At 49.5% G+C, this 21,979-nt stretch overlaps 1 protein-coding gene and 2 pseudogenes across 4 annotated transcripts; 1 reads left to right on the top strand and 2 right to left on the bottom strand.

Annotated features, from left to right (window-relative positions):
- Positions 1-421: 421 nt before the first annotated feature.
- LOC117840883 (glucan endo-1,3-beta-glucosidase 7-like) lies at positions 422-12,086 on the top strand (annotated as a pseudogene).
- Positions 12,063-21,769, bottom strand: LOC117840884 (uncharacterized). 4 transcript variants are annotated; one of them, XM_034721418.2, is made up of 15 exons: positions 21,453-21,767; positions 20,904-21,135; positions 20,429-20,508; positions 19,872-19,910; positions 19,758-19,776; positions 19,192-19,248; positions 18,487-18,614; positions 18,277-18,345; positions 18,005-18,090; positions 17,817-17,926; positions 17,187-17,237; positions 16,760-16,818; positions 12,789-12,833; positions 12,620-12,694; positions 12,063-12,518 (listed from the first exon to the last, which is right to left on the bottom strand). In XM_034721418.2, exons 1-15 carry the CDS (start codon positions 21,552-21,554, stop codon positions 12,402-12,404), a joined length of 1,269 nt encoding a protein of 422 aa, XP_034577309.1. In that variant the 5' UTR covers positions 21,555-21,767; the 3' UTR covers positions 12,063-12,401. The 4 variants fall into 4 exon arrangements, with proteins under 4 accessions (XP_034577309.1, XP_034577310.1, XP_034577312.1 ...); XM_034721419.2 differs by lacking the exon at positions 19,192-19,248 and having other exon boundaries at positions 21,453-21,768; XM_034721421.2 differs by lacking the exons at positions 12,063-12,518; positions 12,620-12,694; positions 12,789-12,833 and adding an exon at positions 12,941-14,516 and having other exon boundaries at positions 21,453-21,769.
- On the bottom strand, positions 12,941-14,356 carry LOC140221417 (uncharacterized; annotated as a pseudogene).
- Positions 21,770-21,979: the final 210 nt, after the last annotated feature.

Raw genomic sequence — 21,979 nt, 5'->3', positions numbered from 1 at the left:
CCGACGGCAGGCTGGTGCCCTTCATGGGCAGCGATGATCCACAGGCGCTCTCGTGCCCATCCATCATGGCTGCAGCGCTGGCCGTCCGAGCTCTGGTCTGGTCTGGTGCGACGCGCTTTTCAGTTGCTGTCTCGCCCTGCCCTGGCGCATCCAACCTTTTCCCTTTCGCCTGACCTCAGCGCGCGGGTTTGATCATCCAAGCACTCCTGTCCCTGCCTCCGTCAATAATTGGCGCGATAACTACACGTGTGGCCGCCCCGACGCCACACCGTGATCAGCAATCGCCCATAATATCCACTCAAAATCCTACTTATGACACGCCAGCCTATGGTCGAATAGCACGGCACATAATTGCAAAACTTGGACGAGGCTGACCGGCGAGACTCGGAGACGGAGACCAGATCAAATCCCCGTCACCACGACCTCGCGAGCCTGCTGATTTCGCCCGCCGGGACAGGCACCGAGCGCAGGCGCGCGCAGCCACATCCTCCCGGGCCAGGGCCGGGCAAATGATTCCCGGAACCCCCCATAAATTCGGCAAACACGAAAGTTCGAGAGCTGCTGCAATGCACTGGCTCTGCCATGATTCCCGATGCAAGCGATCCCTGTCGTCCGGTTCCATTTTCCTCCCTCTCGTCTCACCCCTGCTTTCTCGCCACCGGTCTGATCTGATCCGGTCAGCCTCAGGAGCATTACACCTGAAGCAACCCGGCCGGCCTGGTGAGCACTGAGGCACTGAGCAGTGAGCACCTATAAAAGATTCCAGACGTGGAGGCCGGTAGAGCGATCAGGTCTAGGCGCAGCTCGTGCAGGCGGAATCAGAATTTCAGATACGCGCGCGCAAAGGGGGCAGAGACGGTGACCGGGGGCTCTTTCTACTGCGCGTACAACGCACGGCGTCCTGCCGCGCGCGCTCCGTCTCTTCTTTTACGCGCGGTAGGCGGAAAGACCTCCGCGACGGCGCGACCCCTTGCGTTGCGTGTCTCCCGCCCCCCGCCAACCTCCCGCGCCTTGCCTGCTTTCCTCGGCCCCTTCGTCTTCCTCCTCGCCGCTACTCGCCGACTAGCCATTGGAGAGGCGTAGGGCGGTTGCCATGGGAAGTGGTCGCATGGGGATCCGGAGGTGGTTGGTTTCTGCTGCTACGATCTTGGTCCTCCTCCATGTCTTCCTCTTCCACCCGGCGAGTAAGTTCATGGTGCCATTACTCCCCCCAGCTTAGCGTACTCTTCATTGTTCAGAGTTCGTCCTCACTCTGCAATTTTATTGTCGAGTAACCAATTTTGCCATGCTTCTACTGCTTGGTTAGCTCAATTGATTGTTTATGCTACAAGCGTTGTCTCCTAAAGGGGTGAACATCGGCATGCATACAGGCTAAACCGAATCATATCAGTTGCCTTTTCCCCCCTTCGGAGTAAAAGATAATTCTCTGAATTCTCTACTAGTCCAGTAGCCTTCTCAATTTAGTTCCCTTTGGGAGAGTGGATTCACTTTCAGTATACTTCTTGGTTCCTCGAGCGAGCGTGTACAACTGTTACATTACTTTATCGTTTCTGGAGAGACAAAAATTCTGCATACGTTAGACTTTACATTACACATACGTAGCTGACTCATTCATTGGTGGGGGTAGTTTAGTTACCGGACTTTGTTGCTAGTTCCCCAAGTGGCGTGTAAAGCCGATGGCGATTGAGGGTACAATTTTCCCTATTCTGAAGGTGGGACGGATTTGCTGAGATCTCTGCCTTTTGCTTCCCCATGAAAATGAAATTCCTCCAACATCAAAGAAAAATACAACAGGACGGAAATGGCACCCACCCACCCCCCTTCCCCCCACCGCCGCCCCACCGCCCGCTGCCACCCCGTCCTTCGCCGGAGTCGTCCGGCGCCCCCCCCGGCCCTGCTCCTCCTACGCCGCTCACCATCCCACCTCACCCCCCCCCGCAACCGTGCCCCCACCCAAAAACATCCCCGCGCGTACGCTCCTCCTTGAACCACTTCTTCTCCCCATCCCCGCCGCCACCCCCCCTGCGCTGGCCGTCCGCCCACCCCCGACGATGTCTGGGTGCCGGATTCGCCAGATCCGCACACCTCCCCGCCCGATCTACAAATCCCGATGGCGAATCTCCTGCCGGAGCCCCGCTGCAGAGGGCGGAGATCCTACGCGGAGGCTGTCAGGGGGGGAGTCTTCAATTACCCCACCTATCCCCCCGTCCAGCGCCACAACGAAGCCCGACGCCACCACGCCAGCAGAGGGAGCAGTTACTCCGGCGACACGATGGCTCTACGGCGCATTCACCACGCCACGACGTCAACGACTCCCCGGACCAAGCGCGTCTTGACACCGGATCTCCGTATGCGCCAGCTGGATCAGGAATGGCAGACGGTGACGCACCGTCGGGCGCGCCAGCAAGCGCCGCCCGAGAACCCGCGGCGACTCGACGGACATGACCGCCACCACAGAAGCTATTCAAGACGGCCACCCACCAAAGCTCTGCTCGACTTCAACCTGGTGACGGCGGGACGCTGCTTCATCTGCCTCGCACCCGACCACCGCGCCGCATCCTGCCGCGACCCGGTGCGCTGCTTCCGCTGCAGGCGCACCGGCCACAAGGAGCGGAATTGCCGAGAGAAGATCGCCGCTTCGCCCACATCCAGCACCAAGACCCCCACCCGCCACCACCACACGCTCCCTGCCAGCCACCTACCTGCTTCCCCGGCGACACACACAACACCCAAGCAAGCCCAACCACCGCCGCCAAGCCGCAAGAGCATCAACGACATGGCCATTGGTGACCCTCACACGCGCCCGGAGGTCAAGACGATCTTCGTCTCTGACTCCTTCCACCTCGAGCACGACGCGCGGGAGTGGGAGGCCTGCGCCCTCGTCCCTTGGGCGCTTCACCTACCGTCAGGTGCCGGAGCCCGCGACATCGCGGGGCTCATTAGCAGGGAGCTCCGCCTGCGTCCCGGTGAGGTCAGTGTCACTCTTCACCAACCGGAACCGTACCTCATCCACTTCGACAGCACGACACAGGCGGCCGAGGCACGGCGACGCGGACGCTTCACCGGCGGGGGAATAGACATCTGCCTCCGGCCATGGCGCAGCCTCACCCACTCCCTCGGCTTCCGCATCTTCTACCGGGTGCGGCTCTGCCTCGACGGCATCCCGCGTCACGCCTGGACGCCGGAGATCGTCGAGCGCGTCATCGGCCACAAATGCACACTGCAGCACATCGTCACCGACCTCATCCAGCCGGCGGATTCCAGGCACATTGAGCTCTGGGCGTGGACGGTCGACCCGAGCGAGATCCCCAAGAAGATTTGGCTGGCGTTCGCCCACAGCCCGGTAACTAAATCTTCCACTTTCTCTGTATCGACCGAGCCCCCTCAAATGTCTTGGCAGCAAGGAGCAAGATATGAGATCTTCATTCACATGCCCCTCCTGGAGGACTACACGGCGGCGGCGCGCAATCTTCAGCAAGCAGTGGATGCCCCGGAGAACATCACACCGATCCGCCGGAGGTACGAATGGCGGTACGGTCTGGTGGATGGAGCCCCATCCGACGCCAGATCGTGCTTCCCGGCTAGGCTGCCGAAGCCACCGCGCGAGCCGGCTCCCCGGATCCACGACGACCACGGCGACCGAAGACGGGAGGACCAGCGCCGCGGCAAAAGCGGAGCCTCTGCAGCCGGCGGCGTCGGCGGGCGCGGCGCCTCTGGCGAAGCCGATGTGGATGCGGGGGGACACGGCCGGGGACACCACGTTCGCCAGAACGACAGGGACCGCCCCAAGCTCCGGCCGACCCGCCAATCCTGCAAAGGCGACTTCATCTGGCCGGACAAGCGCCGCGGCGACGACGACGACAACGACGACGACGACTACAACCACCCAGGCCACGGCCGCAAATTCGGCGATGCATACTGGGGCTGCGCGGATGCGGGGCGCCGTGACCGTACCAGATCACCACCTCGCCGCAGCTACGCGCCGCCCCAAGGACGTCAGCAGACCACCGGCATCCAGGAGCAGAGCACCCTCCCCGCATCCAACCTACGAGCTCTGTTCCAAGCCCAGATGTCCACGCTGAGGCACAACAGCAAGGTAACATCTCCTTTTAACCGTGTTGATCTGGAAGACAGGGAAGGGAGCCTCCACGACGACGGCTACGCCGGCAGGATCTCCTGGATCGCCGACCGCCTGAGCTTCGACGACTCTGCCCCGGGGGAAAAGGCCTGGTCCGCAAGCATCCCACTGCCCCGAGTCTTCAACACTCTACGGGCGGCTCTCCTCCCGGCGACGTCATCGACAAGGGCGGCGCCCCTCCCGGCGACGGCATCGCCGACGGTGGCCGACGTCGAGCGGGCGCTCGACGCCATGACGGTCGGCATCAAGCAGATCACGATGGGCCAAACAGACAGCCCGACCCTGGAGCGGCAGCCTGCTGGGCCAGCGGTCCGTGGGCTGCCCCTTCCGGGCCGTCGACTCTCCACGATGGGCCCGAACATGTGCGGCTCTGATGGGCCGACGCCGCCCGGGGACACCGTCCACGGCTCTCCCACGCCGGGCCGAAGACCCACGACGCCCACCCAGATGACGACACCTGACGGCCCAACGGCGCAAGACATCCTCTCCGTACCAATGACCGGGCCGCCGGCCCACGCAGTCTTCTCTGCAAATGCGGCAGATCGCCAGATTGGGCCGGCAGCCTCAGGCCTCCCGGGTCACTTGGGGCAGCCCAGCCCACCGACCAGACAGAGGGAGGAGGACTTGGACCTACTGGAGATCACCTCCCTTTTCCGTACTCCGACTCCACCATTGATCCAGGCCCCGGAACCGCGTCGCCAACGCCAACGCCGTACCTTCGACATGAAGGCGGTGCGAAGGAGTGCGCGGCTAGCACGGAAGCCCTCCATTTCGGTGACCGAGAAAGCACAGCGGAACCTGTGTCGCAAACTGGGTCTCACTCCTGAAGAAACGGCGCCTGTTGACGAAGTCCTCCGCGACTTCCTGTCAAGCTTCCATGGACCTATTCCGGAAACCATAGTGGCCGCACTGACAGCCATTTTTGGTTTGGACGACGAAGGCGCGGACATGCTTGATGAGGCGCTCCTGACTCACGCAGGAACGGCCGTGGCGGACCTCCAGCAGCTCAATGGGGACCCAGCAATCTAGAGCGGCGTCTTCGACTTCGACTCCGAGCGACTACCAACCCTACATGTCATCCACTTTATCGTTTGTATCAACATATGTACTGCATAGCCCTGCTGGCTGCGACCTTCGGGCTTTTACGCTTAATCGCCCTGCTGGCTTCGACCTTCGGGCATCCGTCTGTACCACGAACCTCAAAACTACCGTTAAACTCCACGTCGTTCCTAGGCCACGCCTAACAACAGCACCATCCACAAGCAGCATCGTCTACATACCCGCTGAAGAAGCTTCCCGCCAAACGCGCCACTGCTGCGATAATTCCTTCTGCATGCGATCAATTTTGGCACATGACGTACGGTAGCGTGGACATCTTCTCGTGGAACGTCAGAGGCCTAAATGCGGCAGCACGCTGCCTTCCCGTTCACGACGTACTGAGATCGACACCATGTCACATCGCATGTCTCCAAGAAACAAAGTTACAATCTATCGACTCCAGCCTGGCCGCCTTCCTAGGAGCCTACAAATTAGACAATTTTGCATATAAGCCGGCGATAGGCACCAAAGGAGGGATTCTCCTACTATGGAATGATACGGCGGTACAAATGCAAAACATTTCTATTGGTCGTTATTCCATATCGGCGGAAGTTACAATCCGACACTGTATGACCACGTTCAAGCTGACAGCGGTATATGGCCCGACACGTAGACCCGAACAGGAAAGTTTCCTAAGACACATGCGGAGGTTAAAACCACCGGACGACACAAAGTGGCTAATCCTAGGGGACTTCAATCTAATATATCGCGCAAGAGATAAAAATAATACGAACCTCAACCGACGTCTTATGAATAGATTCAGAAACACCATCGCTTACTGCGGTTTAAAGGAGCTACATCTGCAAAACCGACGCTTCACATGGAGCAATGAACGTACCACACCGACGCTTGTCCGCCTAGACAGAGTTTTCTACAATCAAAGCTGGGACCTCCGATTTGATAATTGCCTTCTACACGCACTATCATCAGACCACTCCGACCACTGCCCACTACTTATCACCAATCATGACACCCCGGGACGCCCAGCTACCTTCAAATTCAAAAACTTCTGGGTACGCCTGCCAAACTTCCAACAGATCGTCTCCACGGCTTGGAACAGACCGACTCATCACACGGAGCCTTTTCACAGACTGGGCCATAAGCTTTACGTCACCTCGCAGGCGCTCAGACGCTGGAGTGTATCCATGCTCTCCGACATGAAAATGAAGATGTACCTCGCTCGAGAAATCATTCTACTCCTCGATGAGGCACAAGATAACCGTGCCCTTTCTGCGGAAGAAACGATACTAAGAAACAAACTCAAAAAGCGTCTCATGGGATGGGCAGTCATCGAACGAGCTAGGAAAAAACAATGCGCCAGGGTCACATATCTTAAAGAAGGGGATGCTAATACAAGATTTTTCCACCTGAAGGCCAATGGTCGAAAGAGAAAAAACTTCATCCAAAAACTGAGTAGCGACAATGGCTGGGCATTCACCCATCACGACAAACAACACATAGTACAAGATCACTTCAAAAATATTATGCGAGAGCCGCCGCACAGAACGCTCGACTTAAACTGGTCGGCCCTAACCTTCGCGTCCGTTGATCTGTCTTCGCTCGATAACCCATTCACCGAAGATGAAATCCGACGGGCCATCTTACAGATGCCAAAAAACAAGGCGCCCGGCCCAGACGGTTTTACAGGTCTCTTCTTTACAACCTGCTGGGAGACAATCAAAGGAGACCTCATGGCGGCAATAGTGTCTTTCTTCAACTCTCGCTGCGCAGACCTTAACCTGCTTAACAAAGCAACTATAATTCTAATACCCAAAAAAGAAGGGGCAGAGAACATAGCTGACTACAGACCCATCAGCCTGATCCACGCAATTGCGAAGATTATCACTAAAACCTTAGCCCTACGTCTAACACCCTTCATGAACCAGTTGACCTCACCGGGCCAAAGCGCTTTTATCAAAGGACGAAGCATCCATGATAACTTCCTCTATGTCCAGAACCTAACACGGCGATTCCATAGACACAACCAGCCAACACTGCTTATGAAGCTGGATATCTCCAAGGCCTTTGACTCCGTACGATGGGACTACCTCATCACCATGATGCAACACAGAGGTTTCCCACCAAAATGGAGGGACTGGATTGCCGCTATCCTGTCCACGTCAACATCGCGAATTTCACTAAACGGCCTACCCCTAGAACACATACAGCATGGCAGAGGACTACGCCAAGGGGACCCGCTCTCACCGCTCCTTTTCATCCTAGCAATAGACCCACTACAATATCTGCTGTCGGCCGCCACGGATAAGAGACTGCTCCAAAAACTAAATAACAGAGCGGCAAAAATGAGAACATCAATCTATGCCGACGACGCGGTGATTTTCATCAAACCTACCACAAGGGACGTCACAAACCTAAAGAACCTCCTGCAAAATTTCGGAGAAGCGACCGGCCTCAAGACGAACATACAAAAAACTAGTGTTACACCAATAAGCTGCTCACACATTAATATTCTAGAAGTACTCCGCAATCTACCAGTGACGCAAAAGAACTTCCCGATAAAATACCTGGGCCTTCCTCTAACGATTCAACGGCTTCGTCGAATAGACTTCCAACCTCTGATCGACAAAATGGCGAGCAAGCTTTCCAAGTGGAAGGGAAGAAACCTTACACAGGCCGGCCGGTTATGCCTCACCAAATCCGTCCTATCCTCACAGCCGATATACACCCTCACGGCTCTCAGAACCCCCAAAGAAGTGCTAGAGGAAATCGACAAAATCAGGAAACGCTTTCTATGGGCGGGAGACAACGAACTCACCGGGGGAAAATGCAAGGTCAACTGGATAAGGACAACTTTACCGAAAGAGAATGGTGGCGTGGGCATCCTCGACCTCCACAAATTTGCACGAGCACTCCGCCTCAGATGGCTATGGCAGGAATGGATTTCCCCGGACAAGACATGGGTCGGAACAGCAACTCCATGTGATGACCGGGACAGACTGTTGTTCGCTGCATGCACGACGATACAACTCGGCAATGGCGACAAGACCCTTTTCTGGCAAGATGCGTGGGTTACAGGCCGAAGACCAAAAGACATTGCTCCACAACTCTACGCAAAAACCAAAGGAAAGAAGAAGTCAGTGAGAGCGGCCCTCGACAACAATAACTGGATCAGAGATCTTCAACTCACATCAGGCCTTACAAACACACTTTTGAACGAATTCATAGCTCTCTGGCCCCTAATTCAACAATCCAATCTAAACCCGATCCAGGAGGACGCAATTACATGGAATTTCGCACTAAGCGGGCAGTACACCACCGCGTCAGCATATAAGGCCCAACTCCTCGGCAACATGAAGACGCCCGACCTAGCAACAGTATGGCAAACCTGGGCACCAGCAAAATGCAAAATCTTCGCATGGCTAATTCTCCAAAATAGGGTCTGGACTTCGGACAGGCTAGCGAAACGGGGTTGGGACCACACCCCAACATGCACACTGTGCAGATGCACGATGGAGACTGCCCACCATCTCTTAGCTGACTGCAGATACACAAAGCAGACTTGGAACCTAATAGGACAATGGCTGTCCCAAGAGAATCTGAAACCAAACCACTGGCAACACAGCACAACGGCCATCGAGTGGTGGACAAACATCACATCAACGACAGGAGTTCCGCGAAAAGCGTCACGAACCCTCACCCTACTTATCATGTGGGAAATATGGAACGAAAGAAACTCGCGCATCTTCCGCCACCAGGGCTCCCCGACGACATCGCTATTTGCAAAAATCAAACTCTCTGCCAACATGTGGATAACAGCAGGGGCGAAAGTCTTAGCGGCGATCCTACCATAGATGTCTCACCGGCGGGAAACCTTTTTGTCTTTTCCAGTTTCCTTTTCTTTAACCGGCTAGCCGGCTGTAACCCATCTTTATCAATGAAATAGGCACAATCTCATGCCTTTTCCTTAAAAAAAAAAGAAGAAGAAGAAAAATACAACTGCTCAGTGCTGAGAGGTGAAGCTTCACTCTCTCCTCGCCATGTGTCATAGTCGTGTTCTTAACGCCTGGATAAAGAAAGGAATTATGATGGAATTGCTCTCAAAGGAGACGTTGACGAACCGCACAAAATCAAACCACGCCAAGTTGGGCACAAGTTCATAAAAAAAACATACATGATTCTAACTGATTGATATATGCCCAGTAGAATAGAGTAGTTGCATGTCCTGTTGTGTGACCAGCAACTGTGCATTAGTACTGCGTTAGGAAGGAAGAGTATGGGTGTTTGGGAGGAGGGGGTTAAATTTTAGCCCCCGTTACATCAAATGTTTGGACACTAATTAGGAGTATTAAACCTAGACTAATTACAAAACTAATTACGCAACCTCTAGGCTAAATCGCGAGACGAATCTATTAAGCCTAATTAGTTCATAATTTAACAATATGGTGCTACAGTAACCATTCATAACCATTCACTAATGATGGATTAATTAGGCTTAATAGATTCGTCTCGCGATTTAGCCTAGAGGTTCTGCAATTAGTTTTATAATTAACTTATGTTTAATCCTCTTAATTAGTATCCGAATATTCGATGTGACAGGGCTAAAGTTTAGCTACTGGTGTCAAACGCTCTAGTTGCTAAGCATCTTCCTTCACATGAACTGTTCATTGGCTCTGGCATGGGTCATGCTCAAAGTGGACTGACATGAAGGAGACTTTGACCCATGTGTCAGGCTCACACTTTGAGTCCACCAAACCGGTTGGTCAGGGAATCTAGCAGGAGCAAGGCAATTGCCCAATCATTAATGCATAGAAATCAACAACTCCTCCGATCAAATAATCGACGACTACTGGACAAAACCCAAGAGTAGTTGCAGTAGCCACCAATGCTTAGGCCGCGCGCCGAAGCAGAGATGATCCACCATGTCGTGGTGTCCGTATCGTTGTTATCTAAGCACTCCTTGCTCACATTTGCATGTGACCAAACGCGTCATGCGTCGTGTCCCCCACAAATCATGCTCACTTCCATTTGGCTCCATCCCAAGAACTGATACTTTTACTTTTTCTCTGAAACTTTAAAATCTGATTCGTTTCGTCATCAGTTATGCACCTCCTGGCTAAGTTTTCTGCAACTACTCCAGTTTTTAAGCTGATTTTCTGCAACTGCTGAACTGACGAAATGAACTGTGCGTGCACCGTAACTTGTACGTCTTCTCATGCACGCCCGTTCACTGTTTGCAGCGTCGCAGTCGTTCATCGGCTTCAACTACGGGACGATCGCGGACAACCTCCCGCCGGCGGCGTCGACGGCCAGCCTGCTCATGTCCACGTCCATCGGCAAGCTCCACCACTACGAGCCGCAGCCGGACCTGATCGCGGCGCTCGCGGGCTCCAACATCTCCATCCTGCTGGGCATCCCCAACGGAGACGTGCCGAACCTCGCGTCCTCCCCGGCCGCCGCCAACATCCCCACCATGGTGACCGTCTCCGCCATCTCCGTCGGCAACGAGCTGCTCAAGTCCGGCGACCCCACCCTCGCGCCCCAGCTCCTCCCCGCCATGCAGAACCTCCTCGCCGCGCTCCCCGCCGGCTTCACCACCACGGCACGTATCTTCTCTCGTCACACTCGTGCGATCAACGCCTTAACTAAAAAACAGAGCATACACGCATGGTTGCCCGGTTGCCCCGACGAACGGTTGTTGAGCGAGTGAAGTTGTTGGCAACTACGAGCAGATCTCCACGGTGCACTCCATGGCCGTGCACGTCGGCGTCGGACCCGCCGTCGTCGGGCGCGTTCCACCCGGACCTCGCCGGCAGCCTGGACCCGGTGCTGGATTTCCTCCACCAGAACGGCGCGCCCTTCATGATCAACCCGTACCCCTACTTTGCCTACGCTTCTGACACGCGGCCGGAGACGCTGGCGTTCTGCCTGTTCCAGCCCAACGCCAACCGCGTCGACGCCGCGTTCGGGCTCACCTACACCAACATGTTGGACGCGCAGCTGGACGCCATCCGCGCCGCGCTGGACGCCAAGGGGTACACCGACGTGGACATCGTCATCTCCGAGATCGGGTGGCCGTACAAGGGGGACGCCGACGAGGCCGGCGCGACGGTGGACAACGCCAGGGCCTACAACGGCAACCTCGTGGCGCACCTCAAGTCCCAGGCCGGCACGCCAAGGACGCCGGGGAAGTCGGTGGACACGTACATCTTCGCGCTCTACGACGAGGACCTCAAGGGCGGGCCGGAGTCGGAGCGCCCCTTCGGGCTGTACAAGACGGACCTGACGCGAACTACGACGCCAGGCTCGGCAAGAGCAGCAGCACGGCGGCTTCCCACCATTCTGACTCCATCTCCGCCGCAGCAGGTTCTACAATATCAATTCTGTCTGCTGCCTTGGTTTGATACAATGGGGCGTTACTGATGCCGTCTGAATTTGCAGGGCATGCTGCAGCCGAGCAGGGGGGCGACGCCGACGCCAACGGGGTTCTGCCAGACGACGGCCGCCGTGCCGGGCAGCACGCAAGGCCAACAGGTGACGCAGACCAGTTCGTGCTACATCCCCTGCCGAAGCCGTGTCGCGGCGAGCTGACGCCGGGACACGGCAGCTTGTTTGGTTTGGTGTTTTGCTGTGCCTGGCCATGGTCGCCGGCAAGTAGCTACAGCAATACAGCGTTTGTATGTGTCGGAACTAGTACAGTATACAGTATAGGCTTTTGCAGCCCACTCGCTACCACCGTATATATATTAGATTTCACGAAAACAGCTACACACAGTCGAACGTTGAGCCGGTTCTTTTTTCCTTGCATTTGCGGATTTGCCCTAACGGTTGCACCCTTTTTGAAGTACAAATACAAATACAAAGGATATAAAGGTAAGATTTGATTGCGTGAGCCTTCCTCCTTAAACAAAAGGCCGATACACGAGCAATGTTGTGCATCTTATCTACAGAGCTAACTAAAGTTAGTTTCGTGATATGAACACTTGAGCTGCTTGCTTAAGCTGCTGCATCTTCGATTTATGCGCTTTGGCATATCTACGCCAGCAACAACTTGATTTTTGCAATTCAGATATAGCTGGGCGCAGAGTTCAACGTCGATGGCATCAATATCTTGGAACCACAATCGAACTGGGCTTCCAATCTTCTAATCCTAACTCTTATACTTGGCAAAATTCCTTTCTAATCAATGCTGGAAACATCAGCATCATCATGATTTAAGCTTGTTCCAAAGATAGGTTGCTCTTCTGATGATCGGGTCTGCTGAGGAGCCTTCTGCATATGCTTCCAAAGCTCGTAGGAGCTTTATGAATTTGGTTCCATCGTCCTGAAGCAGTAGGTGAGAAGAATTTATACAGGGAGAAGCATAAAACGAGCACACTTTTAGCTGTAATTACTACAAAGATATGATGCTAAGTTTTAAGTCACCTGTGGCTTCTGAAATACAAGGTCAGTTGTCTTGAAAGGAACCATATAAGGAGGAAGATCAGAACGTAATGTGGCCTACAATTGGGTGAGAAGAGTTTGGTTGAGAGGTGATTTTTTAACAATTAGAAAGGAAGCAACAATTTTTCACAGAAATACCAATAAATAATACCAGGCTTTTGCAAAGGATTGCCTGTTCCGAGTCGGATATCAGAGCCTGAAAATATTTCACGTTAACTTGGTTCCATGATATCATTTCATAAACTAAAATATGTTCTACTTTGATAAGAGAACAATGGTATCAATAATTAAGAAGATGCCAGATTAATTAAAGTGTAAGAACACAAATTATATTTAATTTTTCAGGACCATGGTGCTGACCACGTCATCATCATCAACAACAACATAGCCTTTCAGTTCCAAACAAGTTGAAAGGTAGGCTAGAGTTGAAACCAACAAGAGCTACAAATCAGGATTCGGTCACATGAATAGCTGTTTTCCAAGCACTCCTAACCAGGGCTAATCTTTAAGTATATTCTATCCCTCCAAATCTCCTTTTATTGCTTCTTCCCATGTCAATTTTAGTCTTCCTCTGCCTCTCTTCACATTACTGTCACGCCTTGGGATTCCACTACGCACCGGTGCCTCCGGAGGCCTTCATTGGACATGTCCAAATCATCTTAGCTGGTGTTGGATAAGCTTTTCTTCAATTGGTGCTACCCCTAACCTATCACGTATATCTTCATTCCAGACTCGATCCCTTCTCATATAACCACAAATCCAACACAACATACGCATTTCCGCAACACTTATCTGCTGGACATGTCGTCTTTTTTGTAAGCCAACATTCTCACAATACAACATTGCGGGTCTAATCGCCATCCTATAAAACTTACCTTCTTTTAGCTTCAATGGTACCCTCTTGTCATATAAAATTCCTGATGCTTGGTGCAACTTCATCCACCCTACTTTGATTCTATGACTAACATCCTCATCAATATCCCCATCTCGTTATAGCATTGATCCCAAATATCGAAATGTATCCTTCCAGGGCACTACTTGGCTTCCAAACCGACATCTCCCTCCTCATGTGTAGTAGTGCCAAAGTCACATCTCATATATTCAATTTTAGTTCTGCTGAGTCTAAAACCTTGACTCTAGGATCTCCCGCCACAACTCCAGTTTCCTATTTACTCCTGCTTGACTTTCATCAACTAGCACTATATCATCCGCGAAGAGCATACACCAAGGGATATCCCCTTGAATGTCCCTTGTTACCTCATCCATCACCAAGGCAAATAGATAAGGGCTTAAAGCAAACCCTTGATGCAATCATATTCTAATCGAAAAGTTATTTGTGTCGCCATCACTTGTTCGGACTCTAATTACAACATTGTTGTACATGCTCTTAATAAGTCCAACGTACTTCGTTGGGACTTTATGTTTGTCCAAAACCCACCACATAACATTCCTTGGTATTTTATCATACGCCTTCTCCAAGTCAATGAAAACCATGTGTAGATCCTTCTTCTTCTCCCTATACCCCTCCATAACTTGTCTTATTAAGAAAATAGCTTCCATGGTTGATCTTCCAAGCATGAAACCAAATTGATTCATAAAGACCCGTGTTATCCTTCTCAAACGATGCTCGATAACTTTCTCCCATAGCTTCATAGCATGGTTCATCAACTTATTCTTGTATATTGGTACCGGTATACTTCTTCTCCACTCTTCCGGCATCTTATTCGACCGAAAAATATGGTTGAACAAATTGGTCAGCCATACTATGGCTATATCCCTAAGGCATCTCCACACCTTAATTGGGGTCATTGTCTTACCACTTTTCATCCTTTTCAACACCTCTCTAACCTCAGATTCTTGGATCTTCCGTACAAAGTGCCTGTTGGTGTCATCAAAAGAGTCATCCAACTGCAAAGTTGTGTTCTCATTCTCACCATTGAAGAATTTGTCAAAATACTGTCACACCCGATTTTAAAACAAAACCAAGTGCTACCTATAAGTATTCATACATATAGCGACATCATAAGTGAATAACAACAACAATATCACGTAAAGAACAAGAGAGTATATCAGAGATTTACGCTTAATCCTGGAAACGAAAGCTCCAAACTTCACGGGCAATCGACTGGGGGCTGCGTACGCCTAAAACTCAGCATCACCTTAAGAAAACTTCACGCACCTTCTTCCGAGCAGCAGTAAGCAAGGGTGAGTACACTTAAGGTCGGTACTCAGCAAGGCCACAAGAAATAACTAGAATAACGATTTAAATCCATTTTGAAGTTCAATTATCATGTAAAGGTCTAGTCCGCTCTTGACCAGAAGGCCTGGTCGGTGCCTCGACTAGGAGGTCTAGTCAGGGTCGGGACCATAGTCCGATTCCGACCAAGTTCCCTCGACCGGGGATGTGCCTCTAATCGGACCGACGCACATCGCTCCCTCCCGACTGACACGGTCGGGACCGACCGGGACGACTGAGCGGGGACACCCGCTCGGTATGGGCCCGGGAGCAAGTGGAGCGGATAAGGAAAGACGCTCAGGTCAACCGTCGTACAAAGGACTGTACCTCACCACGCCCTGCGCACGCAATGCACAGTGACATGGGCATTGACAAGATTAGGCAGCGCCTGTGCACCTTTTCTCTCCCTCCCTGACTTGTAAGGTTGTCCCCTTAAACTATAAAGAGGAACGCTCTCTCTCTCTCGATCGATCAGGGACTCTCTAGCTCTCTCGAGACACTCCGACGCTCATACGCACTCAAACACCTTCTCCAACAGTCAGCGCATGTTCAAGCCCCCGTCACTCTCCTCCACTCGGACCAGAGCACGACGAACCTCGAACACCCCGTTCTCCACTCCTCACTCGTTTGTACCCCCACTGCAAACTTCAAGCACCTGTGCTTAGGAATACAATCGACCGATGACCCTGACTGGACGTAGGGCCTGTTGCCCGAACGAGTATAAATCCTGAGTCATTGTGTGCTTTGTGTGCTAGGCCATATCTGATTTAACGCGCGGCAAACTACGTATATTTACCTGTCAGCCAGATTCCGCACCGACACTAATCGTTGGTAAAGATCCTCATATGTCCTACCCTTTGCCACACTTACAGCTCGCTTTGCGATCTTCTTGCCTCCTTGTAGTTCTCTATGTTGTCCACACTCCTGTCATGGAACAAGCACCTATAGCATTCTTTCTTCTCCTTAATAGTCATTTGGACTTCCTCGTTACACCAGCAAGTATCTTTATCTACGCCTCTACCCTCCTTGGTCACTCCAAGCACCTCCGAGGCCACCTTCTGAATGCAGTTTGCCATCTTCTCCCACATGTTGTCTGCATTCTCTCCTTCCTTCTAAGGACTCTCTTTGATTACCCTTTCCTTGAAGACCTCTGACGTCTCCTCTTTCAGTTTCCACCACTTTGTTCTTGCAATCTTGGCTTGTTTATCCCTGCATGCGCGCATCTAAAAACGAAAGTCCGCCACCACAAGCTTATGTTGAGAAACAACACATTCCCTTGGTATCACCTTGCAATCGAAGCATGCCCGTTTATTCTCTCTTCTTGTGAGGATAAAGTCAATCTGGCTATAGTGTTGGCTACTACTAAAAGTCACTAAATGGGACCATCTCTTCCTAAAGAAAGTGTTCGCTATCATCAAGTTAAAAGCTACTGCAAAGTCCAAGACTTCCTCTCCCACCTGATTCCTACTAACATACCCAAAACCTCCATGAACCGCCTCGAAGCCTGCACTTGTTGTACCTACATACCCATTAAGATCTCCTCCTATGAAAAGCTTCTCGCTAGAAGGTATAGTTCTAACCAGGCTATCTAAATCTTCCCAGAAAAACCTTTTAGCACTCTCATCGTGGCCTACTTGGGGGGCATACGCACTAATTATGTTCAGGACCATATCACCAACGACAAACCTAACTAGGATAATCCTATCCCATTGCCTTCTCACATCCACCACTCCATCCTTGAGACATGGTGCTGACCACATCCATTACAAAAAAGGAATAATATAACCAAATGAAGTGAAATCCAGCATTGCTAGAGTTTCTTTGCAAAGACACAAGTGAACGTTTATACATGCGAAAAAGGAGAGGAGTTACCATGTACACGTTACCTGTTTAATTCGCTCATCCTCAACTTCATCCACAGATTTCAGTAGATTCTCCAAGGAACCTATTTAGAATTATAAAAATTAAGAACATCATTGCTGTGCCTTTGAAACCTCTCAAGGTAATCAGGGTGACAGATATGCCAACGCTCCCTATGAAAAAGCTTGACAAACAAGACTAAACAGGTGAATAGTCTATAAAAGACTCAGGTGGATTCCTAAAGGGACCCTGGTAATCTTTCCACTGTGGTGCGTATGCAAGCTATTCTAAAATCTATCCAATTTTTATAGCATGTGCACTTAGATCAATCAGTTTGCACTAACAAGCTAAAATAAATAAATAAATAAATAACTCTGCTACAGCATATAAATCTTTTTTAAATAATCCAGATCTAATTAGTCTTTCAAGGGCAAAATTCTATTAAAAACATACCAAACTTAGTTATCAGCTTTACTGCATTAACATCTCCAATTCCGTCAACTCCTGCAAAAGAAAGTGTTTCCAGTCACATCATAAGCATCTCACTGTCAATGGGTTCCAGCAAAGATAAATTCAGATCACAGAGATGCATTGCGGCAAAGAATGATGAATAATCGCTGGTAAAAGTTATAGTCAGAAGATAATTTTGGGCACAGAAGGATTTGCATTTGGACTTACAAGGTAAGTAGACTTAATATGGTTTATAGCCTCATTTGATAGGTCAGCCAAGGTCTTTATTCAACAGCTAAAGTTACAATTCAATCACACAATACAGAACAAACAAAGCAATAAGTAAACAAGTAGAAGAAGTAATAGGCAGGCAGTATTTCTATATAGCCACCAGTGTGCTTGGCTGCCTAGCTTCGTGCAAAAGAGAAATGAAATCTCCTTGTTTGTCACGAAACAATTATCAGAAAAGATAATAGGCCAGGTTCATGCAGCAAACAGACCAAACAACCCAAAGTATGTTACATTCATATACTTAGTTCTTTCTTTATCAGTCAACGGGAATAAAAAAGGGAAAAGGATATCACTTGCTAGAAGAGGCATGCATCATAGGACAAAACAGCAACAAAGGACTACCAGGTATATTGTCAGCCTTGTCTCCTGAAAGCGCAACAACATCAACAAACTGCGAGGGTTTCAGAGCTCCATATCTCTTGACGAAGTCTTCAACCCCAAATGAAACCATTCTGCATGTCCGAATCATGAAATTTAACTATTTGAATCGTTCAGTTACACTTGAAATGTAACAAAACATTTGAACTGACCCAGAACCGCGTGGAGCAATCCTGAGCAAACGCAAAGAAGGTGACAAAATTTGGAAGAAGTCTTTATCAGGAGAGACAATCCGCACCTTCAAAGAGGGGCATTTTAAGACAATGTATTAGTCATAAAAATGATCAAAATACACGAGATTATACCTTGTGCATATGTGCCTGTTGTGCTTTGTGGTTGGGTGTAGGTTGTTTGTTTTTTTGTTTGTTTGTTTGATAAACAATGGATAGAATAATTGAAGAAGATCAATGGTGCAGGTAGTTACCTTGTAACCAGCCGACACACTGTTTACAGCCAGGGTGCCAATAACATCATCAGCTTCAACACCTGGGACCTGCATCAATTATTTTACAAAGCCAAATATCAACAGCTATATCATTTGAGAGAGATGCAACTCTCCTGCGTGTTACCCAACATACTAAATAGTAAATAGCTATCCAGGTTGTAATCAAATGCATAAATGATATTACTTTACCTCAATTACTTTGATTGACATTGCCTTAATGGATGCCTTCAAGTACTGCATACCCTGGACAACTGTGTCTGGTGTTGGGGTGCGGTTGCTCTTGTAAGCAGGGTACAGCATATGACGAAAGGTCATTCCTAAGGGGAAAGAAGAGAGAATGGTATTGTCTCTTGGGTTCAAATATGAGAGGAAACAGGATAAAACAGCTGCAACTGAAAAGCACCCAATTGGCACCTGACCCTCCTAAAGCAAAGATATCTTCTGCCAAGTGGCTGTGCAAACATCAACACTTAAGTTTTGACATGTTCTCTTTCCAATACATAAGCAAAGTATCTCTAAGAACCTGCCAACTTGGAGCATACTACTTAGCGCTTTTTTAGTGGAGGAAAGAACGATTGGATAGAGAATCAGAATCAAGAACTAAGCGCAATAGAAGTCGTAGAAACTAAAAGTTGGCAGCGCTACAATGGCTTTACATAACATTCCAGAACTGCTTTATCCAAACATTCCTATATCATTCCTACTGGCTCTCCAACTGCTACTTCCTTGGTCAAGGAATCGAGTATAGCAAAACATGGCTTATGTGCAAGTCACTAAGTCAGGGCTCCAGGCCATCAAGAAGACAATACGCGGATCCGTCCAAGATCTGCTAATTGTCAGCCACAGATACCTTCTCCCATGATCCCATCAATTCGAGACATCTTACACCCTTACCTTTTGCCATGTGACATTCTTTGGATGGCATGGCAGTATAATGACCATATGGAACTCCTGAAAAGAAAAGTTTGGTAACTTATTTGTTGCTTTCAGAAGTTTAAGGAAATGCATCACTTTAAATTTGCAGAGACTAGGTCCATCTCACAATCTAACCTTTAGGGATGCTCAAACAAGGAATTTAAGATGAAAATAAAAGACCACCGACCCCCACCCCCCTCCCTCCCGCCTCACCCAAAAAAGGAAAAGGTATAAAACATATATATTGATTTCATATTTGATCAAACATCTTTGACAAAACATTGAATAAACAACTTTCGTGAATGGTAACGAGAAATCGGATAGCAAGGTAAAGCTTCCGACATATCAATATCTTGGTCTAGTGCAGTGACTAAGCTCAATAAGCTGAACAATGCAAACATCATATTATGACAAGGATTCAATGCTTATTGATTAAAAAAGTGGCAAGTGTGTGCTGCGGAGAGTGATCAACAAGTGGCATGAATACTAAAAAATTAAACAGAATGTGTATACTCAGTATAAGAATTATCCTGGGCACAGCTTACCATCATGGTCAAACACGACCTACAAATGGGTTAACAAAATCATGAGGGATGGGAGGGAATGAAAAAACAAACAGATATTGATGGCAGTAGAAACCATGCTAGAACTGAACATACCGCAGCATGAGATGGAATGAACTCCAGCATGTCAAGAAGCTGCAGAAAATAATCAAAAGAATCACAAAGATGAAAAGCATACAAAGCAAAATATGAAATTGTACAATGTTAATATGTAGTTTGGCACCTCAACACTAAAAATATGTGCAGCCACAACAGACCAGTACACAAGTAAAACATACATTAACATTAACTGATAGTGAACTTCTGTAAGCCGCAAAACAGATTAATCCTCTGAAACAGGCAGCTATGTACAGCAAATTTTCCTTTGACTTTTAGCCTTCCCAGCACGTCCAAAATTGCTATGGAAATGACCATCTAGATCCAGGCTACCACACTTGGTAAACACCCTATCTATTCCACAATTCTGTAACATCATAAGAGTTTTGCTACAGAGAGTGGACAGGGTTGATGCTCACAGTCCATTTACTCTATTTGTGACAATGAATTAGAAAACAAAGCTGTAAAAATATATAGAAATTTAAGGGTATAGTTTTCACTATGGATCAGGGATTCTTAGGAAAGAGTTCGTTTGATCATGGAACAATCCTACTTACCAGGGATAGAGCTTTGAATATAGTCAAAACCCAATCTCCATTTCCATCAGCATGCTCCAACTGGCCATGCTGCAGTTGTGCTACACCCATAGAAATAAAAATAGATGAATTGCTGATTCCAGAAATTAAAAAAAAATGCAAAAAGAATGCATAGAAAATGAGATGAGCATATGTACAGCAGTTGCTTTTGGTGGCCTTTTTTTTTTTTGTGAATTTCAATATTATGCAGGAGGAAGCTCATGTGGTTTAGACAAAGGCGGTTTCATTGACACAACTTTGACATGATGACACTAACATAACCACAGAAGAACAAGTTCAATTCCAGTATATCATTTGCTGATCAAAGTATATATTAAAATGAAGACATCAAGGTGCTTCCTCTCTAGATGTTTGCTAATAAGAAACAGGAAGCAAAAGGCTAACAACACATATCAACAAAACGGTCCATTGAAGAAGAAATCAGAAAAATACTAACCCAATATCTTGTAGTAGGATCTGTACATCACTGAGGTTCCATCAACAAGCATTATTCTGCCCTTTGAAGGATCAGCACGAGTGACACCATCGGTCGGATTCGACAATGTGTCCAATATGCCTGAGGGTATGCTGTCATCATACAGTGGAATCCGTGGAGTATTCTGCACTGATGGTCCTTGAAAACTCTCAATCGAGTCTGTGAGTGGCAGAACTGACTGCCCTGAAACGCCCTGATATTAAATAGAAATTTAAGAACAACAGTTAGTTTGAATGACCATCATTTTAAATTTAAGCCCTGATATCCTTGAACCTATTGTGATGATATAACTTTGAATGACAACCATTTTGAAGCGAAAAAACGCTTGACCAATCCAACACACTATGAACAAAATAAAAAACCACTGACTATTCGAAACTGCAATAAAAAAACCCTGAACTTCACAGAAATCGAACAGCACAATTCCGATTTCGTAACTATGCCCCGCCCCTTCCTAATCCCCAAGTCGTCACGCCATGAGAGGAGGAAGGGGTATATTGTAACATTTACCTTCCTGAGAACGGTTAGTGGCGACGGGAGCTGCTGGGAAGCAGCGGTGCGGTAGAGGTGGAGGCGGGGCGCCGCGGCGGCGCGGAGGAAGCAACAGGCCATCGGCGGAGGCTACCTCTTCCGCATCTCCCGCGAGGGATGGTGGAGGGGTGGTAGTGGCGGGGAGAATGGCTAGGGTTTACGGGGTGGGGATTGGGATGGAAGATGAGGATGGAGATTGAGGCTGGAGGACGAGGCGTTCGACGGAATGCGCGGGCGGTGTGGAAAGAGGAGCTGCAGCGGCAGTCGCTGAGCGCCAGGCCAGCCAGGGAGGGGCTATGGACGGGGGTGGCCTGGCTTAGGTCTGCGCTTTATTTATTAATATAATGTTAATCTGTCCCAATGGGTCACAAATCCGTTGTCGTCTAGTCCGGTTAGGATACCTGGCTTTCATCCAGGCGACCAAGGTTCACATCCCGGTAAGGGAACAATTTTTTGAGTTTTTTTTTTATCCTTCAGGTCTCTGGGATCATTCCCTTGTCAATCAA

This window comes from Setaria viridis, chromosome 9 (assembly GCF_005286985.2).
Source record: "Setaria viridis chromosome 9, Setaria_viridis_v4.0, whole genome shotgun sequence".
Lineage (NCBI taxonomy): Eukaryota > Viridiplantae > Streptophyta > Magnoliopsida > Poales > Poaceae > Setaria > Setaria viridis.
Note: the sequence above shows the minus strand (reverse complement) of the source record. Positions and strands in the feature narration are given on the sequence as shown.